The 27882-nt window shown below is 41.6% G+C and overlaps 3 protein-coding genes across 4 annotated transcripts in view; 1 reads left to right on the forward strand and 2 right to left on the reverse strand.

The window, feature by feature from the left end:
- Positions 1–20719, reverse strand: part of LOC126555972 (nucleolar GTP-binding protein 2) — a 207117-nt gene extending 186398 nt beyond the window's left edge. Inside the window, exon 1 of the mRNA XM_050211124.1 lies at positions 20716–20719. The gene's annotated coding sequence lies outside the window, so the exon portion shown is untranslated. The remainder of the gene's footprint in view (positions 1–20715) is intronic.
- The window catches only part of LOC126555956 (sodium-dependent neutral amino acid transporter B(0)AT3), a 223413-nt gene that overhangs the window by 72945 nt on the left and 122586 nt on the right, over positions 1–27882 (reverse strand). The gene's annotated exons all lie outside the window — the stretch shown is intronic.
- LOC126568830 (serine/threonine-protein kinase ULK2) overlaps positions 1–27882 on the forward strand; it is a 373161-nt gene that overhangs the window by 18647 nt on the left and 326632 nt on the right. The window contains exons 3-15 of one of the 2 annotated variants that reach the window (XM_050225482.1): positions 10318–10405; positions 10761–10886; positions 10973–11046; positions 11129–11289; positions 11400–11539; positions 11611–11886; positions 12690–12834; positions 12910–13051; positions 13120–13602; positions 13679–13949; positions 14033–14169; positions 14376–14511; positions 14591–14671. In XM_050225482.1, coding sequence (XP_050081439.1) covers positions 10318–10405; positions 10761–10886; positions 10973–11046; positions 11129–11289; positions 11400–11539; positions 11611–11886; positions 12690–12834; positions 12910–13051; positions 13120–13602; positions 13679–13949; positions 14033–14169; positions 14376–14511; positions 14591–14667 — 2256 coding nt within the window. In that variant the 3' untranslated portion in view covers positions 14668–14671. Of the gene's footprint in view, positions 1–10317; positions 10406–10760; positions 10887–10972; positions 11047–11128; positions 11290–11399; positions 11540–11610; positions 11887–12689; positions 12835–12909; positions 13052–13119; positions 13603–13678; positions 13950–14032; positions 14170–14375; positions 14512–14590; positions 14691–27882 lie in introns of both variants that reach the window. The other variant, XM_050225483.1, reaches the window with a different exon arrangement.

The raw sequence follows: 27882 nt of genomic DNA on the forward strand, positions 1-27882 counted from the left end.
GTATAGATGGTGTCAAAGCCCAGAAGAATATTGGACCTCTCGAATATTGGTACTCCTCCGTTTAAGAAGGGATTTGACACCGATCTCTTCGTGTCAGCAACCGGGATCGCTACTGAAATGCTACCGCACTCAAATGTTACACAGCTGCTAGGGTGTAATAAGTACTTGTCAAACCCTGACCTGAGACAATACTTTTTAGCACCCTCTCTCTGCAATGCTAACTCCACCTTGATATCTGTAAATTCTCATCAACTCATTCACGACTCAGTGAGAACATTCGAGCTTCAATCTCGCAGACAACATAGCCAGACAGACGCGATAGAGAGATCGTTGAATATTCTTCGATGTGCAAATGAGTGGATGTGGTGGAATCGCATCATCATTACCATCTTCCGTTCGTTTCGCGACGTTTCGCAGATATCCATTTATTCCTTAGCAAAGGTGTACAATTTCAACACATCCTTTTGCTGGTAGGGAGTATGAAACCGGCCCAAGTTTAGCATAAACACAGGCAATTTGCCACTGCTCTTGACGGTATGATTAAGTGAATGACTAAACTAAGGTAACGGGGTTTTTGTTTTTTGATCGCATCCGATCGCTTTGACGTAACACGATCATCTGACTGACGTGTTCTGTTGCTCTTGGTAGTGTATATTGTTTTATTGTTCCATTCGAGCCCATGTGATGGAGAAGAAGGGAGGTCTAAGGTCGTTTTGATGCAGCGACTTGCATATCTGGTGACGAGTAAAAAAACCGCGCTCACCCGAATTGATTGCCCGCGTTCCATACCATTTTACATCGTCCACACAAGCAAACTTGAGGGCAGGAATCTTATCTTTTTATGGCAAACCGTTCATGGTGCCCAGATAAGGTTGCGTTCGGTGTGTAATTATAGGAGGGGAAAAAAACGTACACTCCCTCGCTGAGGTGCTAAAATCACTACATCACCGCCATTACACTATGCTGACATCTCAAGATCGGATGACGTTTGCTGCTAATTTCACTTTTCAATAAACATACAGGTGCGTGAGACATCGGAGCGAAAGAGAAGAGAGAGAGCGTAAGATGATGAGCGAAGAGGGCGAAAAAGTTGTCTTTGCTCAACAGGATCAAGTAGTCCGGTTTAACCTAAATTTTTCGCAAACACAGCAGCACGTGTATAACGCGGATCGCAACCTTTGTGCATACGATTATCCTTGAACTGCACGATTATTGCTGTACATCACACGCACACCCTTGGATCGTCATGCCACAATCTGTATCGTATCGGTCATTGTTTAGTGCGGTACACGGAGGCCATACAAGAGCAACTATGCCTTCTTCCCATCCTACACCCTCGCGAGGTTTGTTCGCACTTCGATTTGGGGTTGCTGTGTTGTGGCTGTTTTTTTACCGCTAACTCCACTGTACGGAGAGAGAGATAACCTCACATTGGGGCAGGAAAATATACGGAACCTATTTCCCACACGCAAACACTAAATTGTTTAAGCAAAACTGTTTTATTCAACCCCTTCAGCACAAAATCACTGCCACAATCTTGAAGTGCGTTTTTTCTCCCTAATCTTCCAAATGCTTCGGCGTCACAAAATTCGTTCCGGTTCGCGCGGATGCGTCCAGAATATGCGTTTAAGCCTGTGGTGCACAGAGCAGCCGCGTCTACCGAAACTCACATTACAACACGATCACGTTCCGATTACAACTATAGCCGCAGCTTGATGTAGCGCTTGCACAAAGCCTCTTTCTCTCTGTAGCTGCCTCTACCGGTTCATCGAGGTGGCGGGTGGTTTTACAAACACCAACACCACTACAAACGATGGTACGATGCTGATCTACGTACGCACGTTTACACGTCGCGCTTGATGGTGGTAGTGTAGTGTGGCATGTGCCCCATACCCCGCACGTGCACCAACACACACAGAGCGTCAGCAAATGAACGAGGGAGGTTTCTACTGTGGGGTGAACTGCATTCGTGCATGTTAGGGATAGGCAAAAGGCTGTAATGGTCGGAATCGATTGCGGATAGTAGGTTCAGAGCTTCCGGTTCCGGAAGCGATTCCGGAATCGATTCCTTAATTGGGATCGAAATTGTGAAACAGAACTCAACTTAGATTCGGATTTACCCTTTTGAGCACCTTACAGGGTGGCCACTCAATCGGGAAAACCGGGGATCAGCCTTGAATTAAATTTTACCGGGAAACCCGGGAGTTTCGCCGAAAAAACTGGGAATATGTTTCATATAACTGTTGTTTGAGATTTATATATTTTATTATTGTGGCGCAATTATATTTTTATGTAAAAGTGTCACTACATTTTAATTGTTAAGGACCACATTTGCTGTCCACCGTTTGAAGGTTCAATGTATCTGTGTTGTGTTCTTCTTTCTTCCAGTAGTGCCAGCGTAGAGGCAAAGCGAGAAAGCATGATGATTTTGTCGCCAGGGCCACACACATTGCTTATGTGTGTTGTTGCAATAAAAGTGCAGTTTACGATTCTCTAGAATCCCAACCCGTATATAATGTCCTTGCTTTCCTTCAGTTTTTCTAAAGTTTTTGCTTCAGAAAATTTTGAAGTTACTTCCTTAAAGTATTCTTTAACACATAACTTACATGCAGTTTAGAATTATCTTAGAAATCATAGAGACATATAACAGATAAGTTTATCTACTATGAGCAATCGAAATGTAGTGAACCTGCATAACCTAGAAAAAACCTGGAAAAGCTGAGAAAAAACCGAGAAAAACCTGGAATTCGAAATCATTGTCTGATTGGACACCCTGCCCTAAGCGGATTTTTTTTTTGCACTTTCGTCGAGGGCCCTGTAATTCAGCATCCCTACTGGAGGTAGCCATCCCTCCAAGGGAACCCTTCTCTCCACCAGTAACATTTTTCAGAACGGGGCCCCTTTCGAACTGAGGTCCACTCAGTCCGCTTATAGGAAGATTCGCCTCTGGTTCCACGAACCACAAGCTGTCCTGGAATAGAGTCCGTAGTCGATTTTATAATTAGCTTTGGTTCCGGGATTGCTTCCCGAATGAATCCCGAATTGGTTCCGGAACCGGAACTAGATAGTTCCGATTCCGTGTGGCCTATCACTAGTGCATATTCATTTTTCGCACGCAACCAAACCCGAACAAAGTGTGTTTATGCTTTTCACTTTTATTTTGTCTCGTTAGTTCCTTCTTCGTTTGCAGCATTTTTGTGTCTTCTCCCTTTTCTTTCTTTTCGAGCATGTTTACTCGATTACACATAAAGGATCAACCTTGACACAGTTGACTTGATCGTGTAAGGTGGTGCTCGCCCATATGTTGCTTTTGTTGATTTCGTTTCTCGTGCATGTTCTATTTTTCGTTTATTAATTCGTTTATTATATTTCTTTTTACGAGTTTAATTTTTAACATAATTAGACATTTTATTGTTACCTATAAAGGGTCTTAATTATATGCCGATTGAATTACTTTAACCTCATCAACAAAAATGGTTGTTAGGTCCCCTTCGTTTTTAAACACCGTTTTTTTTTTGCCACACTGGCAATCAGGCTCAAATCAAAGCGAACTATTGAATGGAAGTGGGAAAACCGAACCATTACCATTCTTTCTTTGCTTTACCTTTCCTCATCAGCACAGCTCAATTGAATTGTAATCGTAACGAAATTTATGATAATCCACCACTTTTCCCTGTACAAAAATAACGAATCCCCGTAGTTGGTACCGTCGCCACCCCCTGCCGTTTTCGATTAATTGTTACCGCAAGCAAATTTTCCAAAACCGAGAGCGAACAAATTTCCCTCCCCAAATCCATACGACGCCGGGAGAAGTGTACAATGTTTGGCCAGAGTTTCGTGTCCTAAGGGGGCATTTGCATGGTGGGTAAATATTGTGCCAAAGCAGCCATTCAACCAGGACCAAATGTCGATTTTTTGTTTGTGAGAAGGTTGCAAATAATTCTTTTTTTTTGTGTGTGTGTGTGTGTGCATCACGTTTTTCAGTCGCGTGAGGTTTTCGTGTAGCTAATTTTAGCGTAATGCCAGCGGTGGACAAAGAAGCGAAACCACCGTACCCAACGGGTGTCGTCGATAGTTAGGCAAAGGAAAGGAATGGATCGATAATGGAAGTGGGAAGGAACGCAAATGGGAAAATCATAGACTTGTGTTCAAAAGAAAATTGATTCCTTTGTGCTAATGTTGCTAGAAAAAGGAGCCATGGAAATTTGGGAAGAATAAATAATTTTCATGCGTAAAAATATTTAAAATAATTCCTCATTTGTGCTAAGCGACTATCAAACAAATTTTTTTAAATATTTTATATAGTTTTTTCACTGTATTTTTCCCTATCTAAATTCCGAATGTTCATTCTAAAGTGACCACGGAAATCGATGGTCATTCAATTTGGTCTGGGCATTAATTCGACTGCATTTTATGGCTGGCCGTTTCACTTTCGGTCCCTTACTTTATCTGCCGTCTGGTGCCATCACATTTCCCACACACTCTTATTGCTCGATTGCTCATCTTCCGATTCGTCGATGTTGCCTAAAAAAAAAAAACAGGGAAAACACATCGATATCCGGCATAGAAATGTTTGCTATTTTTTGTCCATTTTCACACTATCAGCTGCATCAGTAGCTTTGCTGCTAAATACAAAAAAATGTAGTGTGAAAAGGGGGAAAATTTAGTTATTTGGCAATGCGTATCGCTAGCTCTCTGTCTCTCCTTCTCTGTGCTCTGTGACTAGAGCCCTATTGCATAAAATATTGACGCATCGCATTGGAAATCTACCACTCTGCGTCACCAATCAGGGGGAGAGAAAATCAATTTGCACAAGAAATATCGTCCCTGGTTCCGTGTTCTTCGGTGCAACTGCTCTACTGTTGTTATTCGTTTCCAATCGGAAACACACTGTCGGTACAAAGCGTTGATCGGAGGATTTACGGGCAGGATAATATCATCCCCGGGACAAGAGCCCGCTTCACTTTCCTTTTGCGCCGTCCTGTCTCGGCCAACGAGAATTATTCCTTCTTGCCCTTGACGCCTTAAACAAGTTAGTTTATGGAAACTATGTTCGGCAGGAAAACAATGGTTGCAAGGATTTGTTGTTTGTTTGTCTTCCTGGTTAGATTTGGAAACTCGTCAAAGGCCAAAAGAGGGAAAAGGGTAGGCTGAACGTGGGTGTCGTTAAAAGACAGAATTTTTATTCTGCCATTTGTGATTATCAACCCTTCGATGCATCATCGGATACAATTTGCCGGAAAGAAAAAGCCATAAACTGCAACAATAAAGCATTTTAATTGATCTATAAATGTGATCTACTTTGAGTGAATTAAATCGTTACGGACAAATCCAATCGTCACACATATAAAAATGTAATATTAATTTAATAGTAAACCTACCCTTGCTTGCCAAAGGATTCGTGTACGATCAATGTGTATTTAGTCATCTAAACCCAAAAGCAGCCGTTGTCTCTTTAGAAGAACGTGTCTATTTTCATGTCCATGTTGAATTATTGGCATCTTTCGCACTGCACACGATTTATGATATTTGTGTGTTGCAAACACAGCCACAGAAGAAATCCATTCGACCGTTTTACGGGTAAAACTGGCGAACAATCAATAGCGGAAGAAAAACTTTACACTCTATGCAAAATACAAAGTTCTCCACGATGAATGGACGAAAGTGTTCATGTTTCTTGTCGGATCGGGAAACAAAATAGTTCAGTTCCGGTTAGGGGGGGTGTGTAAGTGACGAAATTCTTTCTTTGAAGTTTGAACGGCTTTTCAAACGCCGTTTTCTGTGAGAGTTTCTACATCCAGAGGCGGATGAAATTTTACAAACTCATAGCTTTTATAAATAAAACGAAAAAAAGGGGTTTCTATGTTGGGAAATATAGAAGAGGGGGAGGATGCGTCATAAATGGCAAATTTTGTGTTGCAGAAAAAAACAAGCGTGCATAAAAGGACTTAAACAACTTAATTTTTGTCACAAGAATCCACTTTTTAACACTAGAACTACCGGACCAGTAATTGTAATTGGTTTCAAACCCTTCAAGTGGATTTTTTTCCATAGTTAAACAATTCTGCTGATGTTGATGCATGGCTTTTGCACATTCAATAGGATGTTCATTCGTATGAATTAAAAAATTCAAAATCTAATCTAATTTTGATATTACAGGGTTTCTGAGTAGAACTAGACAAGTGCGAGGCATTTCTAGACAACGCTCAAGATGAACTGGACAGCGGGTAGGTTGAACTGGACAACCGTTGCCCTTTCTCGACAGTGGTCAAGTTGAACTGGACAAACATTAGGTTGAAGTGGACAAACGTCAAGTAGAACTGGACGGTCATATTTGAAATGGTTGGTGAAACGGTTTGAAGCGTTTCGGAAGCGCTCGGCAAATTTTAAAATAAAAAAAAACCGCTGAAACACACATTTTTTCTGATTTCCAATTATAAATAATTCTCAAACGTACATTTACTTTCACACCGAATATAATAACGATCAGAATGCATGGTTTTCTTTAAAAATGTGAGGTAGAAATAAAATATTTGCAATACTTGTTCAAAATTTTATCTTTTGACAGAAGGCGTTTCTGTTTATAATCACTGAATCGAGTTCTTGTAGCTGTTGTCATGGATATTTTACAGAATCAAAAATACTACATCTAGCGTACAAAAATTCATATACATTTGTTTTACCGCTTTCAAACATGCTCAAAGTACACAAAATCAAATGTGTATTTCAACGGTTACTTTTCAAATATTTGCCAAGCGTTTCCGAAACACTTCCAACTGTTTCACCAACCATTTCAAATATGACTGTCAAGTTCTACTTGACGACTGTCCACTTCAACCTAGCGTTTGTCCAGTTCAACTTGACCACTGTCGAGAAAGGGCGACGGTTGTCCAGTTCAAACTACCCGCTGTCCAGTTCATCTTGAGCGTTGTCTAGAAATGCCTCGCACTTTTCTAGTTCTACTCAGAAACCCTAAGTAAGTTACTGGTGGTTTGTGGTATGACAAACAGCGTATTTTAATGCGAAATTCTTATAAAATTCCTTGCAATATAACTCAAGGCCGATAAGCAATACGGCCTGGCCGTCCCTTATGAATAAAAAAAAAAAAAAAAAAAAAAAAAAACTCAAGGCCGATGTATAAGAAACAAGAACTAAATTGTCGTTTCACATTTTTGTGAGTAAAAATGCTGATACTTTGATCATTTTGCTGCAAACGATTTGAATCCTCGAGATTGCAACACAACAGGATTAGCTGTTGACTTGTTCTATTTGACGGTTTTTCAATAATGGGGTAAGAAACATCCAATCAAATGTGTATTCAACATACAAACTTAAAGAAATATGAAAAAGTTAGTCAGATCATAAAATAAATATTTCCACCAGTCATTTTGACGCGTCGCGGTAGAGCTGGACGTGCCAAAATCGCGGTAGTTCTAATGTTAAATTATGCTGAGTTTGTGTGATATGTTATTGCACTCTAAAAGGAACTAGTCTACGACAAGAACATGTCATCTTACACCAGGAAGCAGTTAAGTTTGGTATAGTGTTATTCGATCTAACGAAAGTCTCCGGGGATCAATAGCGAGTTATCACCATCATCAACTGTTCTTAGTGCAAAATATCCCGCATCAGAAAACACCATCTTATTGTCCCCTAAACCTAGCACCCTGGACCCCTAACATAGTGCGGATGGAGGGTGTCTTCCTGCGTGCAACCGTCATCAAAATGATTTGAACCAAACTGCTTTTCGCTAATGAATTCGGGTGATCGTCTCAATTAGTTTTAATGTGAGCCGACTTGTAACCCAATCCTGACCGTGAACTTGTTCCTGAAGTGGGTGTGTGAGTTAGGGGTTTGAAAGGGAAGAAAAATCTTTCAACAGAACTGGTGAAAATTATAACATAATGCGTTTCTTTCTTTCCGCTACGCTTTCAGAGAGCATGGGAGATTCCTTTTCAATTGCTCATGATTTCAAGAGTTGTCAAGTGTGCGTCGAAAGCAGTTTATTTGAAACCAGTAGAACCCGCAGCCGAGGAGTGTTCTCGGTGGTATACGCTATCAAAGGGGTCTTGCTAACAATACGTTTGAATGATCTTTCATTCTTTACCAGAGAAGGGTCCGAACACATCCATGAAGGTGGGAGCAATCCACTAAAAAAGAGGGACTGCTTATGTACGACTTTTGAACTCTAGCGTGAACGCTTCTCAGTTTAACGCTTGAATGGTACATCCTGTCCCGGGGGGAGCTTTGAAAACGCACGCACCATTTTCCAACAGTCACATTTTAGTCATTATTTTACTATCAGCAGCAGTGTTCTGTGTTGGTGTTTCGTTAGGGATGGAAGCATAAATAATGTTCGCATAATAGAAATGTTTTTATTCGGTATTTAATCGCTGGAATGACTGTTTATGCTGGCCCAATCTAGTCGAAAGCCGATGTGTTTTTGTTGGCTGAAAAACAAAAGCATGACATGGATGTTTTGTTTGTTTGTAGATGAGTTGTTAATTAATATGGATAGTTAAAATCCTTCATTAAGGATTTTTTAAATTACATGGTTCTCATTTAAACCTAGTGACCTGGGAGAAGGTCATCAGGCCCTGAAGAAGACCCATAAATATAAGTACTTTAAAAAATCATTACGATCTAAAGAATTTATCTACCCTGTTTAAAGTTTTCACCAAATATTCTTCTGCACATTAAGATTGTTTAAAGCCATAAGCCATAGCCACTATATTTCGTCGTATCGGATCCATCAAACCGCTTCAAAAAAAAGTCCCGTGTGCCTCTACGCGCTTCACTCGTGTGCAAAAAGTCATAATTACCGACGCGCGATATGTGAACAGTGGCAACCTTTTCCAATATTTATCATTAGCACCATCGATTCCCGAAGGACAAAAGCACCCCGGGGTGTGGTATATGGTGTATGTACAATTGTTCTCGCCTCACTTCACTTCACTTCACCATCCTCCGTGGCGATATATCCTTGCGTTTGTGACAATTCAAACCGACCAATTGTCTGACAATGTCCCGCATATGCTGTGGAGCGTACATCATGTTGGAGCAAGGGGGAGCGTTATGATTTTTGCCAGTTCGTTGTTCATACATTTTTCAATCGATAGTCTCAGACACCGACACCTTCTACCGGCGATGTGTCGTTTGACGGGAAGGCCCCGCCAACAATAACGCCGGTTCGAAAATGGTCCAAAACCCGTCCCATCACAACCACTGGCTTGGTACGAGCTCGGATGCTGCTAGAATTGGGTGAGAAGTGAGAGTGCTTTACCACCAAAATCTCTGACAGATGTTTGTTTAATTAGACCATGCTATCGCCGGATAGATGGGAATCTGTGCTTGGAGGGAATTGAACCGGTGCGGTGAGGGAAATATCCTTGAATCCTTCAAATTTACCGGGATAAGGACAATCTGGCTTTATGTCGCTTGATGTGCTGGGCACACTGTTAGTCGGAAAGGTTAGTTGGCACCGGAAGTTGAACCGATGCACTTCATAAATCGTCCTTTGTCCGCACGAGAACTGTCGGAAGGGCTAACACTGTCGAAAGTCCATTGTACAATAGAGCATGCGAACAAAGTGCACCAAGGGGGCCAAAGTATGTTTCATTCCGCTTGTTCGGAGGAAGGTTGGCGCGTAGTATTTCGGGAGGTGGTGGTCGACAACGCTCGGTTCCCTTACAGAGTGAATGGCTCTTTAGGACGCAAGTTGTGAAGAGTGCAATGACGGTGTGAAATGGTGAAGATATGGTACGTTGTACTGGAAGTGCTTGGGATGAAGGGTAGATTTGATTCTTACCAACAAATAGAGAGAGTAGTGAGTGGTGACCATAATCTTCCAAAGGCTCATTTTTGTCTACTTTCTCCGAGGGTTTGGGAAAACAATTTGTTCCTTTAATGGCTAACAGTGTCGAGTCTGCGGTAGACAGCAAGTACGAGTCTTTTTAGGGTTTGGTCCGTTCGATATAGACATTGAGTTCTATCTAGAATCATGAAGTTTCTTGATGATTGTAATGTTTTTACGAATTACATATTTTTTTAATACGATAACAATATCAGTCGGTTTGCAAGGTAATGATAAGTAATTGAGCTTATTGTTTTTAATAATTAAGCCATATTTTTAATATGTTTAAGATAAAAGAAGAAACAAAACACTCAAAAGGAGCACCTAACAGAGGACTTATCATAAAGTATTATTCCTTTTAATCGCCTTTATGCATCTTGGAATGAAAATTAATTTAAATAATTTGTGGCAATTATTTTGATGGACCAAACTTAATTTATACTTTATTTCCGTTTCGTTTTCAGTATTGCAACGGAGGTGATCTGGCAGATTATCTAGCAGTAAAAGGAACGCTCAGCGAAGACACCATACGATTGTTCCTCGGTCAACTGGGTAAGTGATTGCAGGGATAAATCACGTCCTCGCAAGGGCTATGGACCTAACTATAATCCTAGCAACTAGCACGATTACGGCGTCAATATACTGGGATGGCACTGAAACGTCCTTTTTATGAAGCACGTGCACAGGTGTAAATACATCGTTAGAAATCACTTAATGCTCTTTATAGTAGGGACGTAAAAATATAACGATCTCCAGAGAATTCCCATTCGCTTCAGAGGTTTAAAAAGTAATCATTTTACAGAACAACTTTAATGATTTAGCATTGTATATACGAGAATAGCGTATGCTACGGATGTTTTCCATCCTAACTTTTTACGTGTTTTTTTTCGTTTCCTTTTACTTGCAGCAAACGCTATGAAGGCACTCTACAAAGCGGACGTTGTGCATCGAGATTTAAAACCGCAAAATATTCTTCTTTCCCATGCCTGCGGAAAAGGTTTGCCCTTACCATCGAAGATTACGCTCAAGATAGGTATGGTGGGGTAGTGTTTGCGCACCGAAACGAATAAAATACACTCTACTTAACTTACTATCTCTCTCGCTGTGTTCACCTTTCAGCCGACTTTGGGTTCGCCCGGTTTCTACAGGATGGAAATATGGCAGCAACCCTGTGCGGCTCTCCGATGTATATGGTAAGGCGCAGTCTGTTCATATCGTACTGGGACGACCGTTTTGAGCATGAAAAAAAAAACTAATTTGATTCCTTCATTGCAGGCTCCGGAGGTGATCATGTCACTGCAGTACGATGCCAAAGCAGATCTCTGGTCGCTGGGCACCATAGTGTTCCAGTGCCTCACTGGAAAAGCACCATTCCAAGCACACACGCCCCAGGAGCTAAAAATGTTCTACGAAAGGAACGCCAATCTGGCCCCAAAGTATGTCCGCAGTATTTGACGTTACCGCTGCTTCTGGTGGTTTTATTTTAGAGTAGTTTGCGGTTGAGATACTGAAATGTACAACTATGCATATTTCTTTTTAAATCCAGGATTCCATCTGGTACTTCCAAGGAGCTAACAGACTTACTCATGGGGCTGTTGAGGCGCAATGCTAAGGAGCGCATGAATTTTGACACGTTCTTCAATCATCCCTTCCTGCAGCGTGCCGAAACACCGCAAGGCCCAAGTGGTACGTAGGAAATCGTGTAAAGATTATAGGACAAAATTAGAAGTGTAACACTCCTTCGTTCCATAACACAGATCCCACTCAATTACCAGGATCAGCTCCTTTCGGAGCGGTGGGTAAAGTCAGCAGTCCGCATCAGAAAACAGCACCGATCACACTCCAACAACAGCAGCAAAAGCTTCACCACCATCATCACCATCAGCAGCATCCGCCGAGTCAGCAGGCAGCCCAACATCACGACCATCATGCTCAACAGCAAAAGCAACAGCAACAGCAACAACAAATGCAACAACAGAAACAGCATCACCTGCAAGAGCTTGCAAAGAAGCAGACGGTCGAAAACAATAATGGTAACATTTGTGTCCGCAAGTATACTTGTAAAAGATTGACGTTGTCTCACGAAAATAACACACAGCAGAGACGAACGATCTGTTCTCGTCTTAATGATCCTCTCACCTTTAATGTTCCAAATTTTTTTTTTTCCTCTTTGGCTTGACGACCTTCTAGGTCACGTCGGCTTACTCTAATGGCCTAATGGCTTACTAGACTTGCTGATACAACACAGTTGAATAGTCAGTTCTCATACTACAGGGGGAACGGTCCGGATGGGATTTGAACCCCAGTCCTGCCGTGAGAAGACCCTACCACCGGGTCGTCCCCATGTTTCGAATTAATGAATGAATTTAACAGCTAAGTCACACTGCCAATTGCAAACGCTGTTTTTTTCTTTTGCCTCATAGTATATTGGTCTGACGGTTAGAACAGAAGCCAACCGGATCATGTTCAAAAATAGCCATTGCACTTATCTACTGCATGTGTTGCACATTGCATCTGTGTGGTACTCTGCCAAAGGTGCGCTGGTTTGTGTGGTCAGACACATGAGATTTCTCATCAATATTCGTGGTTTGAGTGGATGATTTGGTAGAGAGCAAAAGGTTTTTTTTTTCGTATGGTGGTGTTTGTACATTTTTTCAGTATTATCATGCTCAGTTGACAGCAACGAGCAACATTTGTCGAAGAGATTTTTATTTATCTCGAGTAAGAATTTCTGCGCCCTACGAAAAAGCGTATTATTTTGCTGGTTTATATAACTTGCTGAGATTGATTAATTTAACTAATTTATTCTTGACGTTTTTCTTACGTTCTTCCACAGTGCCGATCGCTGAAATAGATGACAGTGTGGCAACGATCAGTGCAAACAATACATCCAACAGTAGTCCAGAAGAGTCGGATGATTTTGTCTTAGTTCCAAACAATATCCCGGTCGATCCCGGCCATGGTGGTAGCTATGACAAGAGGTAAGTTTGGGGAAGTGGGCAGCACCAATCATTTACACAATTTTAATTGTTTTTTCACAATCCTTCACAATCCAGTAAACCAACTCGAGTGCCTCAACCGATGTCCCAGGCGCAGGCGAGTCCGCCTCGACCGAGCACGTTACCGATCTCAGAACCGAAACCCGTCCCTACGGCTGCTAGAAAAGTGTCTCGACCTCAAGCACAAACACCTCCAAAGGTAAGTTTGAAGGCCCTCCAGCTCGTCCACCTGCCGATCTTTAATTACCGTTTGTGTTCTAATTGTAGAATAATTCAATACCTCGATCGGAACCTATCAACATGAAGCGATCGGAAAATCGAGGTAGCAACTGTGATATCCGATCGATTTCACCTCCAGCTGTACAGTTTGCGATCGGAACGCCGCCATCTTGCGGTCGCCGAAGATCAACGTCCGGTGGTTCGCTGTCGGAAACGCCACCACCGCCAAGCTGTTGGACCGTTAGTCCGGGCTCGCATCACTCTCCCTTGCGCCGTTCCGGCACTAGCTCACCCGTTATGAACAATGTGCTCTCCAAACTGCCCGCCCTGGGTAGTCCGACGGCGTTGATGGCTGGCATGGAGAATAACAACCATCATCACCATCATGGCCATCCACTGACGGCAAGGGCTTTCACGCTGCCGGAACTTGGTGCCGCTGGGGGACTGCAGAGCTATCTGGACGATCATACGATCGATGATCATCCGATCAATTTCCACGCACCGGAACTACATGCGGAAACGTTGCTCGATGTGAGTTGTTACCGTGAGAAATGTGTATAAATGTGTCCCATGAATGTAAATCTATATGCTTTCTTCCTTCCTTCAGCGAGATCATAACGAAACGCTGGCCAAGCTTAACTTTGTCGTTGCACTGACGGACTGCATACTGGATGTGGCCGATTCACGCTGTGCTCCGCTGTCCTCGATGATGCTAGCCGATGCGCAACCGGTACCACCTCATCAGCCGGAACACTGCAAGCGTGCTGAACGTTTGGTGCTGTTGGTACGAGCGCTCCATCTACTGTCCGCTGGAATGAATCTTGCTTCGGCACAGATACGCGCCGGTAATCTGAAGCCTTCAAACAGTGTGAAAAACGGTACGATATAATTCTTCCGCCTCGTGGTAAAATCTTCTGTAACGAAATTAAATTAAACGGTTTCCTTTCCTCTATCTCTGCAGTGTTGACCACCATGCACGCAAAGTATCGCTCGACGTTAATCGAATCGAAAAAGTTGAACAGTGCCGGTTTGCTGCAGCGAGCTAATGCGAGCAACATTACTGCAGATAAAATCATCTTCGAATTCGCACTGCAGATGGTAGGTTTAACCTTTATGTTTCAATTCCTTAATTACATTTAATACAATGGAGCTATCTATCTGAATCTTTGGCAATGCCTAGAAAAACATGTTTTCTATTGTATTTCAAAAGAATAGATATTTGTACTTTTCAAATATACTTTTAATTTAATTTTCCGTTAGTACCCCTGTCTTCTAATTATAATTTGTTTATCCCTTTTTTACAGTGTCAAATGGCGGCCGTGGACGAACTGTTCAACAAACCAGCCGAATGCTTCCCGCGGTACCAATCCGCCCAAATTCTACTGCACTGGCTAGCGCAAAAATCCAAACATCCGCAGGACAAAATATTGCTCTCGAACTGTAAGTTTTGATGTCACTTTATTTAAATTAATTTTTTTTGTGTAATCAATTTATATATATCAATTAATCGTGATTGTAGATAAAGAGGCTGTGGAAAAACGACTTTACATCCTGAAAGGACAAGGCTACATCTACACCACGGATGAGCTCTCCTGAATGCCCTTCAGTGGATAGTGTATGTGTGTATATGACAAACGTGCTGTTGGCGATGGATACCTTTTTTCTCCTTTCTGCTGACTAAGCGATAGTCCGAATACCATTATATATTGAATTATTTTCCTTTACATTAAAACTTCCTTTAAACAATGTCTTATTTTTCTTTCGAATTGAAATTTCGCCAAAAACAAAACATAAGTAACGAATATTCACCGCTTATAGAACATTTCCCAAATTCATCACAAGGAAAAGGTATTAAGTTAGGTTTGATTTGGTTTATGGAAAATTGTATTGATTGGTTCAGATTAACGTGAACAAATGTACTAAAAGCCAAACAGAAACAAACCATATTCAACTATGCGAAAGCCGTGTACGGTATTGTAAATAGCAGAAAGGCTCGGTAGAAAGGTACAGCAAAAAAAAGGAGAATGGATAAGAATCCGGCATTCAGAGTCCTTCAATACTCTACCGTTAGTACCACTGTCGTTTATAACGCGAAAGGACATATTCGGGCACAACACGGTACGTAAACACGGAACAGTAAAGATGTCGCTAGTCATCAAGAGCAGGTACACGGTTGTGTAAATAACAAATGATCTTGTTTTGATACAGCTTCAAAAAAAAAAAAAAGAAAGCACATAAACACATTGATCCCGTGTCAGTCCAAGCTCTTAAGAGTGGTAGCACCAGTGTAAAAGAAAAAAACTACAAAAATTATTTGAAAATGTTTCTTCCTTCCCGACTAATCAAACTCCAAACAGAGCGTGTTAATGTGTATGCGAATAAGTTTGCAGAACAGCAAAAGTACTATCAATAAAATAAACTGTAAAAGTTTAGATATCGGGATGAATGCAATACTACCTGGAGGACATATTTCCAGGGACCGAGATTAGTAAGAAAATTCGTGTCACGATATGCATTCTTAACACTAAACACACCTTCACAACTGGAACGGCCTGACTTGACTGTCGTCGAGAACACGCTTTTACGCTGTACAGCACTGGCTTTTGCTGCATCACAACGTAGCTGCTGATCGTTTTCGATCGCAATTTCATTGGTATGCACTGTGCAGCCGGATATTTGGGGGGAAAAAAGGATTTTCTATTCGTTTGCCCACACCACGCCAATGTTACATTGCTACAATGGTTTAGGTGTATCCGAGATTCCGAGGCGGTAATTTAGAGATCTGTATTATAACTATAAAGCGAGACGAACGTGACGTGTAAGACAGACAAATCGAGTGTTTGACATTGAGATTATGGCTTAACTATGTGCCGGCATTCGAAGCTTTCCCTGCCTCTTTTCTGTTTAAGCTTTGGGCGGAAACCCCCGTGGTACTGGTATGGACCGTAGTATCATAGTACAAATGTGTGTGTATGCAAAGAAAGAATCAAGAACGTGTAGGAAACATTGAACGCTGGCGGGGTTTGAATCTCGTCTTACTTGCGAGAAAAGATGAAGATGATGATGTAATTAGTCTAACCATTGCTTTGTATACAAGAGAACGCAACATGTGCAACACATCCTCTCGCCGTCTGCAATACTGGCTGGCTAGTCGGCGGTTTGTTGAGCAAAGCAGAGTTAAATTAAAAATCTGTACAACGTAAAATTTCGTACGATGACATAATAAATTCCTTTATGCATATGTTATCCATGGACGGAAATGGAAAATTGAACAAAAGAAAGAGGAACTAACAAACGGTTCCTAGTAGCGCTATGGTCAGCAAAATGTGTCTCCGTTTGCTGATAATTTCGTAACAGCCAACTCCATAATAACAAAAAGAAACTAATTAGTCTAACGATCGTTTTGATTCACATTCGGAGGCGAACGACGATGATGAACAAAATACAAACAGAATACAATATCCAACAGACGCTGCTGTTTCACCCATATGAGGCAGTTCTACTAGTCTAATAATGTGCGTGAATCTGGCACAGTTTTCGGTAATTATTCTCGCCTCGTTGCGAACCAGCCGGCGAATGTTACGAGAAATGTAAAAAGCATAAGTAACGTGAAAACGGAGATGAGATAAACAATAAAATTCTATAACCAAACTAATTAAGCAGATTACATTTTTTTGTGCTGTACGTGATCGTGTGTTTAATCTATTCCGAAACGTTATGAATGATTGCTTTAGGAAAAGTTATCTACAAATTGGGGTAGCCTTAAATTAACTTCCGTATCAGATGGCGTCATCCGACAAAACACAACCTTTTTTTCATTTTCGGCTAATAATGAAAAAAACACCATCGAGACAGAAGTCACAGATCAAGCGATCTAGACTTCAACAGGGTCACATTCACCAAGAAACATTGCACTCACTTGGTGAGTCCTAGCCGGTTGAGGGATCTTCCTTCAAGCGTCGATAAAGGCCTTCCCATACAGCACCTTGACGACATCACTTCCTCTCCTGAAATTGTTTTCTGTTGGATTCCAGAATTCGCCGAAACGAGAAAATCGGCTGACTTGCTAACTAACAGAAGGGTTTAAGTTTTTATCGCTATAGTTTAAACAATAAACGAATCACATCAGCAATACCCATGGATTAACATTGACCCATATCTGCAATATATTGTAACCCTAACTGTAGCTATATGAGGCCTTAAAGGCCTAATAAAGCCTCTATACAATAAAAACTAAAAAACTTGAGGAGTCCTCGGCTCGGCGTTTATTCGTTGTTCGTCTAAAGGGGGCCTTTCTGTATAAGATAGCTTGTCGTCTGTTGCTTGTATTTCGGACGTTCGTTGTTTTTTTGAGTTGAAATCTCCAACCTGTTTCTGGATCACTATTTTTGTTAATGAGAATAATCAACCAAATTAATAAATGATCACCAAGCGTACTGAAGGACCATAGGTTCCGTTTAATAATTTTTTGTGCTTATGCTTAAATGTTGCTTGCTCGTGGCAATATTTTTGAGTGTTTTTTATTATTCCATAGGGTTGTTTATATTGCATGTAAACATAGCGCCAAAACGGACCATATATTGATCTTTGCTTGAGCGACTTCAATAATCTAATTTTGTGACCAGAATCAAAACTAATTAGCGTTTGCTAAAGCGTGCGCTTTTATGCTAAGTCAAATGTTTCTCGTTGGATCCAACAATCCTATTTATTTTCCTGCCGAGAGCGCCAGATCCCTACGCACCGCCTGCTTATCGACTTCAAGGCGGCCTACGATACCGTAGATCGAAATGAGCTATGGAACATAATGCAGCGGCACCGCTTTCCTGGAAAGCCGGCCATGCAGTGCGGAGTGAGAGTATCGAACATGTTGTCAGAATCGTTCGAATCTCACAGGGGTCTGAGGCAAGGGGATGGACTCTCCTGTCTACTGTTCAATATAGCCTTGAAAGGTGTCATACGAAGCGCGGGGCTAGACAACGACATCCGTGGCACGGTTCTCAACCGGTCTCTTCAGTTTCTTGGTTTCGCGGATGACATTGACATCGTTGGCAAGACGACAGCACGGGAAAAACCCGACTGAATCGTGAAGCCGCAAGACGATAGATGATAGAAGGTGATAGATCCCGAGTGGGAAGCAGCGTATCTGATAGATCCCGAGTTCTGCTATCTTGGGACTGTCGTAACTTCGGATAACAATGTCAGGAGCGAGATCCGGAGAAGCATTGTTCAGGGGAGTCGTGCCTACTATGGCCTTCACCGTCTGGTGAGATCAAGAAGATTTCTCTTGGCGTGTTTGAGCGTCGCATCCTCCGGACCATCTTTGGCGATGTGTTCGAGCATGGAGTGTGGAGAAGAAAGATGAACCACGAGCTTGCTGAGCTATACGGAGAACCGGACATCCTGACGGTGTCGGAGATCGGGTGTCTACATGGATGGGAAGCTGCAGCCAGGGATCGAGTTTTCTGGAGATCTATTGTTGACCGGGCCATATCACTACGACGTGCTCTTAGAGAATTCCAACTTGAGTGAGTGAGTATTTATTTTCCTTTTTAAACAATCAGCAAAATGAAGTTGGAATCAGTTTCGATGCTAGACATTCAGTTTACTACAACCATAGACATATTTGCCAGAAAGTAATCCTTTATTTACATCATCATTCTTGTACACTTGAAAATGCATGACGACGTCGGCATTCATATTCCCACGTATGGGTTTTACGACATTCTCAGCTATTAGTCTCAGTTTACGACTTTTTGGGCGGCATTCGCTACGCTTACAGATGTTGCTTGAAACCACGAGATCGAGAATGATCATGCTCAGCTTGAGGCAACTGTATCGCCCCTCATCGCATCGGATGTTTCAAGTTTCAACTCTCTCCTTGCTCTCTACGATATCGCACGGCACCCTTTTTCCGTGCGTGACGAAAATTACGACTCCAGTTTCTGAAATGTCCTCCGAATAAGCTGTGCTGTTGAATTGCTTCCGTTCACGCGGGGATGAAAAAATAAAGCTGACAATCCAATCTGCGCTACGGTTTCAGATGGTTTAGCTCCCAAACGGGGTTAGGGGAGATGATAGAGCTGTGGAAGCGTGTAAATATTGAGCCAGCTTCAGTGTGTGTACACTTCCTTGAAGGTTGCAAGGTGCGGCTAACGGAAAACAAAACATAGTTTGGTTGTAGTTTCCAAGTTCGATGTTTTGTTGTTCCACTTAAAATAGTTTTGTTTTTGGCGAAGGTGCATTAGGATTGTTGTGAGGTACAAGAAGTACAGTAAGATGAAAGTTCATTTTATCCTGTACGATCGATTGTACGTATTCTCGTACGTACGTACGTACGTAGCCAAATCTTTTTCAGCAATACGGCCGGCCAGCCGGTCTTTCATAAACAAAATGCAAGACTTTTTAATTTCTTCTGCTTGACTTACGGACCTTCTAAGGTCACGCAGGCCATGCAATGGCTTACGAGACTTGCTGAACGATCCGTGTAGGTTTTGAATCTCGCGGTATCGCGGTGCGAAGACCGGCGCCGTTGTCGCCATACCACCCTCATCGTCAGACCCTTACAGTTTTCTATTTATATCGCTGCTCAATAAATATCATGCTCTTGACAAAATTATAGTTAAAGTATGTATCTTTCCATTCACCAAAAACTTATCCTTCAAAAACTTGTCTCATTTAAAAGATTTATTTAAGAAATGTGAATTAAAATCGTATCTTCTGGATAAAATTCTCTTGTTTGAAGTTACAGGTGAGGGTCTCGGTATCAGTATCGGCAATTACTATCGGTATCGGTAAAATCCTTTTTGAAGTCCTTTTTAGCAACCAGCGCAGAAACTTTGCAATTAAAAAAAAAGTGCTGTCTCTACTAGGGTCATCATTTGAGGAGATCTCAACTTCATGCAGAGATACTATACGGATTGTGTTTAACCAAATAACCCGAAAGCTGCTATTTGTACTCTGGAAATTCCCCAAATTGGATCTCAATTCCATCCACAAATGCATGACGCCAAAATTTGTTTGAAAAATGATTCAACAATCTGGTCGACAGTGTTCTAATAATAGTCCAGCGTGTTCTGTATTTTAGTTCTGTTTGTACGCATTTGGCAGCTGTTTGTAATTTTTGTTTCTTCGTTTATTGAGTCTCTGAGACTACATTTACCTCTCTATTGTATACAAAAAGGGGTTTACACTAATACAAAACTGTTGCCGATGTGGTAAATCAATTTTTTAAAACTATTACGATTTTGGTTAGTAAACATTTAAAAGTAATGCCTCAATTTTTCTGCATAATTTGCTGATGCATAAAAATCTAATTAGTCGGTTCTAATGCAGTTTGTCGGGCGATCCGCGATAACTCGCTCATTTTTGGTCCGATCGGAGCGTGCTGCGATTGCGTCTTTAGGCCGCGCATCCTTTTGTGGAACACCTGAGACAAATTGAGCTGCTGTAGATCTTCATCGTGCGACCAGGGTCCAGCCTTATACGAGCCAACTAACGCGGCCCTAGGTGGGTCATAGACGAGGCTTTTATTCGTTCTATAACTACTCTGGCGGGGATGTAGGTGGGATAATCCTTCAAAAACTGAAGAGATTCTCTAGCCGACGAGGCCCCCGGCGGCTGTCTACTCCGCCACAGAATGAGGACTCGGTTGTGCCAGGTGTGGCGTTCCAGTGTTGGGAGATTATGGTGTTGCTAAAGCGGATGGCATCTCGGCGCGGAAAGGGTATTGTGTGCTTCAGCTGAACGAAACCGTCCTCTGTTGTCTGGCCAACTGATCAGCTTTCTCGTTTCCGTTGCTTCCGGAGTGAACCTGAATCCAGCAGAAAACGATGATTGGGTACGCAAGTATGGAGTCTGGGGCAATTTAAGATTTAAAAACCTACAAGTTTGCACTTTATAGAATAGTTTTCGGAAAAACAAATAGGAGGAAGTTTAATGTTGAATCATATGATTTCAACGAAATTGTGGTTATTTTTACCAAGAAAGAATTACAAAACTTATTCGCCGAATTTGGATTGTCACTCCTGCACAATTGCCAAGCTATGCAACTCGCTCTCAGGAAAGTTGACTTCAATAAACAACAATTCTCCATAGTATAGAACCATTTTTCGGAACATGATCCCCCTCCCCCAGAATTTCATCATTCCTGAAGGAAACCACAGTTTTACCAAGAGTCGAACATTGTTGGCGCACACACTCGCGAGCCCGAACGCTGATTGCTACCGACGCATCAGCCACACCGAGCCATTGTGAGCCTTCAAAACGATCTGGAAGCATTTTTGGTGCGCGAAGCCGTATTTAACCAACTGCCAGGCCGCGGCCTATCCATTTACGCAGAACTTATCGCTAAAGAAACCCGCTCCCGCTTCTCAACATGTGGCTCCAAAGTGTTTACGGCGGGTAGGATCGGGTTTACTGTTTACTTTGCATGGTTTACTGTATATTTTGTCTGGTCGTCAAAAAATGGGTAAAAGAACACCGTGGACCGTGTGTCACTCCACGTTCAGGGGTTGGTGGGGCCCATTCCGTTCAGAGTGGCTCCGGCCACAGAGAAAGAAAGAAACGGATTCGCGTTTCGCGTCCGGGCGACAGGGTTGTTGAAAACTGCCGATCAATGTTTATAGAAAGAATGATGCACTAACGATCGGCTTTGTGTGTGCTTTTGCTTTTTATGGTAGGAAATGAACTGGAAAGGTTCTATTGATAGGTGAGTAAACTGGCAACAGCTTCGCTTGCTACACATTAATACTTACTTTAATTTATTTACATATTACGTATTGACTAATACACTTAATATGATCAATAATTATATTAATAATAAAGTTGGTGACCGGGCTTTATAATAAGAATATTAGTTCATATTTTTGTGTAATAGTCATTTCTATCCAGGTGTCTCTTACAGAATTTAGATCCATATTATGGCACTTTTGAATCACTAATATTCACTATCAATCACATTTTTTTCTAATCGATACTGGAACATTGCAATGTTCTTGTGGAAGTTTGCAATCATATAGGGGAATCTTAGACACAGTAAGAGAAGATTTGCAACTCGATTATCGAACTTTGCATGTTGATGTGTAGTTTCTGCTAAAATGGTAAAATGGTGAAATGAAAAATATCGTCTGATCGTATGTTTACATCAGCACGCCGTACCATACACACTTGAACAGGTTTGCGCAGAAAATAGTTGTACAAATCGTTGTAATTACTGCTAAATTTCGCATAAGTGAAAGCCAAATTCTGTTACGTGATAGAAAAGCTCCACAACGGGCTACCAATGTTCCACTGTCTATTTAAATCTAATCTATTCGCCGTACTCTTTTCATTCATATTTGAAATGAAAGAACCTGTGACCAACTCTAAACTATAACTTAATCAAATATTAATCGAGAAAACACTGCTTTTGTAAAACAATTTTAATTAAAGTACAAATAAATCAATAATTGGATAAATCGTTTCGCTTTCCAAGAGGGTGATATTTCTACCTTGTCTTTAGTTTAATTATTAACCAATTTCTCCTATTTTCACTTATTATTAAGTATGACACCGCTGTATTGTCGGCCAATTCCTCCTAGTTAAATGCAAACATCCATTATATGATTGCAAAGTTTCACAACGGGCTTACAATTTTCAACTATCAATTTGAAAATTTCACCAAAATGATTCTATAATTCTGTATCAAAGACCGAAACTTTATATTAAGCAGTTTTTTATGCGAAAAACCTCATTGCACATATTTCTAAACATTACCAAATTATAACATCTGTTTTAGATGAACCAAAAATCTGCTTCCAACCACTCCTTGGTAGTAAAAGGATACATTCAGAAAAAAAAACATCCTAGTAACCCTGCATATTGCTCCCGTGAATGCTTTCTCTCTCCCATTTGGCTGCATTTAAGCTCTCTCTCTTCTGACGCTTCTTTCTTTCTCTCTCGCACGCTTGTTGCGTACTAAGATCGCGTCTACCGGCTTACGGTGGCAAAACCGACTTAAGCCGCAAGTGCGCGAGCAAGAGAGGGATAGAGGCAATGGAACTCCATCGTCCGCGAACGGATTAGAATGGTGAGCGTATTCTTCGGATTCTGAACAGATCCGTCGCTGGATGGATGTGGACGCATTTCCGCGCAAGGTCCGTGTTAGTGTTGTGCGAGTTTTCTTATCATAAGCATCGTGAGCTGACGGAAAGTGGGTCGCCTCTATTCAAGTGGAGCTCTATTTAGTTGCATTTTAGTGTCTTTCTTGTCTGAGGAAGGAGCACATGGGTTAGATTGGATCGCGTCAATTGAAACGCGCCCAGGATCAGATTTCGATGTGCATGCAAGTGTGGAGAGCGTCCGGTGAATAAGACCTTCTAACTGCTCCAGATCGATGTGAAAAAGCGTGCTCCGTCAGCATTCCAGGACATTGGCTGTGCAGGGGTGCATCCCTTGGGTGGGAAAGCATTGTCTCTCTAAGTGTGTGCGTGTGCACTTAAAGTATTAAACACAATTATCAACGTTGTTTATGGAATGTTTTACCGGTTTTTATTATTTAAAGTTGTTGTCGGTGAAAAACAAGTGTGAAACACGATCAACCGCCTCTTCTGCTCTACCTATCAATAACATCATCAACCTTACAACGGAAACCAGAAGCGGCATATGGTTCCCCGTGGACCCTGTTATCGCGTGCTGCCAATGTGTCAATGTGATTAGTGTAGCCGGAGAGAGCAACTGTTGCGTTTTGTCTCAATGACACATACCGCGCTCGAAGCCGCACACACGGTACTGATTCGATTCTGCTGCGTACGCAACCCCTTTTATATTGGAAAATTTCTTATCAAAAAAATACATCGTGCACGGAATCAAATAAAAGTGCAAACAGGGCGCGGTATCGGTTGGTGCTCGTCACTCTCGTTCCCTCCTCGCCGTAAGTTATCTGCGTCCCGCGTGCGGCTTACGCCGTTTGTTAGATTGCGTTGCGAAACCACCCTCCAACCCCCCCTCCACCCACAAGCACCGATCCACCAACATTGCCATCTAGGATGCGGACGAGACAGTGACAGTTGTGTTGTGTCGAAAGAAGAATGACGTCGTGGGGACCTCGAACCTCAAACAGTCATCATCCAGTTGCGTTCCGCGCAGCGCGTGGAATGCGTTTGTCCCGGTGAGATTGTGGAACCTCACCACTGTGAGGTGAAGATAGTGCAGTGATTTCGGAGGCCCCCTAATAGCGGGTTAAATAGTGCGCCAAGTGAAAACAGATGTGCAGTGTAAGGGAGAAAACAGAGTCATAAAACGTGATATCAGTGATCGGTGGATATACTCAAACTTGCAGCACAAAGTGCATACGGTTGCTCGTGGTTTGTCCCGAGCATTCGAAATTAATTCAATAAGCGTCTCTACTTTAACACAAACCCATTTCCCATGCGTTGTACGTGGTATCGGCGGATCGATGATCAATTAAATGGCAAAGGTAGGTGATTGTGATAAGATTATCTTGCTTTTTACTGACCCCCTTTTCTCCCATTCGTGCCCGATTATGTGTTAATTGTTTCGATAAAAATATTTTGGGGGTTTTTCTCGTAAGCTTTGCAGCAAATTCTACCTGCTCTAGAATTTTCCCGCTTCAAAATGATTTATTGAGAAGGGTTTTTTTGTTCTTCTAGCATATCTTTACAATCAGGCAGCTCTGAGCGAACGTTGGCCGATGCATAAGAGCTTTTCTGGTAGCGAAGCCACCACGTGCTCGAGCGCATAAGATCCTCAATGTGACGCTGGATGTTGGTTGGGTAGAATTTTGTTTTTGTTTCACCTCTTTTTTACCGCTTATCAGTGTTGGGCTGGGCGATGAACTATTTGCAAACCTGGAAGCTATCGTTTACGATGCAGGGTGTGGAGTACATATCGACAGCTTTTAACCCTTCCCTCCCCGGGGAAGGAAAACCCAGAAACATCTAGCAAGGGCCGGCCAAGCCGGCAGGCAAATGTCGATAATATAATAACTCATGTAAACAACCTATGAGCTTGAACCTGGAAGGAAAAATAACACCAACCGAAGCCGTACTAGCAGCACAATAATTTGTTTCGGTATAAAAATATTTTCCTCTAAAATAATAACATACAGCATGTTTTGTTCGAAGAAAGTTGTTTTTTTTGGCCATAAAATTGCATACGATCGTGTGAGAAGCGAAACGAGCGACGACACGGTTCAACGGAAAAGCATTTGCTTTGATGCAGCGCAGTGTGGGGATTAAGAGGAGGAGAAATATGTTTAAATGTGTTTTCTTGTAGTTAAGAAAATGTTAATTAAATGATAAAATTGTATTCCTTTTCTTTTCAAATGCTCTTATTTACCACATTTTCACTTCTCGCTTTGGATCACCGGGCCTCAAGAGGTTTTGGAGGTGCATTTGCATTCTTAAAAGGCGTGTAAAGAAACTCATAACATTTATAATTGTCGGCACAACTTTTTAACTATTAAACTATAAAAGGAAAATAAATTCTGTTCAGTTCAGAAATAGTCTACGCTCACAAATGATTTTCTATCTTTTGTAACTTGCGGCAGACAGAGCCCAGGACAGGCTCATCCTGCTCTTTTAGTGTCCTTCTCGTCTTTTAACATTCTTTCTGTACTCCTATTTGCCTTTCATTTTCTCATTTATCCCACATACTAAATTATAAGGACGATTGGACAACTCAGATAAGAAGCCACTTTAAGTATATAATTATCGGAGACATGAATTTGATCAGAATATTCTATAGCGTAAAATGAAGCTTTAAATAATTGTATCGTTGGCATCAACCAAGAAAATGAACTGCTTGGCAAGTACACAATTTAATTGTACATGTTTTAATTTAATTTTTATTTTATTTTAATTTAAGTATTAGGACTTGGTGCCGTATACTCAGCTCTGCTAGAGCTGATTGTGTACAATTTTCTCAAAGCATTTCTTCCTTGGTTTTTGACCTGGGTATGCTCTATTGCTATTAAATTTAAAAAAAATAAATTAAAATGTTACAGAAAAGACCACCGTCGAACTAAACTAGGTTTTTGGAAAAAGATGCCCAACGTTTAATTAGAGTAATGCAAACCGGAGCAAGATGGCATATTGTTTCAACTTAAGCTGAAGGAAATAATTAGTACACAAGGGGCATCCGGTAAAGCAAGGAACTAGACCACGGTTCAGACAAGATCAAGTTCATTTCAGTACGTTTATGATGAGTCTAATGTACAGTTGGTCGTATTTCGTTTTAAATACTAAGTCGAAGTTATGTTAAATATGTTGAGTCGACAGTGAAAATGCATTTTTCTTATCAGGCAAGAACAGCTTGGCCGTATTGCTTCGAGCAAATAAAATACAATTCACATTATTTTGGAAGGTCTTCTGAGGTCTTAAACGGAATTGGTGAAGGGACTCTGGTGAAGGGGCTCTCATGAGGAGAGTTCTTTAATGCGAAATCCAGCAACCGGGGGGGGAGTCACAAGGGCCACTATGACTAACAAAATCAAAATGAAAAAGTGTTCATGGAGTGGTTGGTCGTCTTTGATGTCCTGTGAAGGCATTCCTGTCAAGGGGTTCTCTCTTTCTCGATGCAGCAAACGAAACCACTTCCATCAGATGTCGCAGTATTTTCTACAACCATTTCGTTTTGAATTACAGCTCGGGTGGGGGGGGGGGGGGGGGTTCCCTTTCTAGCCGAAGATCCTGCCGTCGGCCAAATTCACAGTTCTGTTATTAAAGAGGATCTGCATCGTGATCGAGGCACCACATCCTTGGAGCTTTTAGAGTTTCTTAGGTTTTGATCGTCGTCCGAGGAAGATCGCTTGTGTTTTCTTGCCGAGGATCGCTTGCTCGGTTTCATGGGCTGTTCTCAATTTAATACTATCAGAACAACTTGAGAAATAAATCCCACTATTACAATTTTAATTAATTGCGAGTATGACTGCATGGGAAGGTTGTTAATTTTAGTGCCTTTTTCACCATCAATCTCCATTTACCATCAGCACCCAAAGAGCCGGTCCTTTTTAGTATCAAATCCCACCTAAATCGATCGCCCAAATACAGTACTGACTAAATTTCCTTTAAGTTATGCCAAAGAAGCGCCAAAGAGGTTCTCTCTTCAACTAACTTATCTGACGCTACAATGAAAATGATGTCCATTGGCATGCTTTAGACAACCTCTGACCATTCATCCGGTCTTTTTCTAGCGTATCAATGCCAAATATTCTTCTCAATCTTCTTATTGAACTGGTTTCTAAAACTGTTTTCCAGTCTTGTTTTACTGTTATCAATTGTAGCTATTTTTGGCTCGAATTAACCCTGTGTTTTTTGAACATAATCCAGTCCAGGCAATTGAACTCAGACCGAGTGAACCTGACGAGTGATACATTCTTAATTTAATTATTGGATTCTAATTTCACTACTTATGCACCATTTGTTTATGTGGTTCAGTTTTGCTAGGCAAGTAGTGAGACCAAATGACTACGAAAATGGTTATCTTAACAGCATTTAGGCAGTTTTTCGAGTCAATTTATATGCAGATTTCATTGCAATGAGAGAAGACATGTTCGATTCTTTGGTCAAGCTTAGCCACTTCTTCTTCTTCTTGGCCTAACGACCTCTAGGGTCATGCCGGCCATCGAATGTTTAACAAGGCTTGCTGATACCAAATAGTTTAATAGTCAGTCCTCACTACGGGGGGACGGTCCCAGGATGGGATTTGAACCCCGATCCTGCTGTTTGAAGACCGGCGCCGATGTCGCCTGCACCACCGGGGCCGCCCCCTTAGTCACATACGAGACTAGTTCGCTACGAACCTTCTGCCATT

This window comes from Anopheles maculipalpis, chromosome 2RL (assembly GCF_943734695.1).
Source record: "Anopheles maculipalpis chromosome 2RL, idAnoMacuDA_375_x, whole genome shotgun sequence".
In the NCBI taxonomy this organism is placed as follows: domain Eukaryota; kingdom Metazoa; phylum Arthropoda; class Insecta; order Diptera; family Culicidae; genus Anopheles; species Anopheles maculipalpis.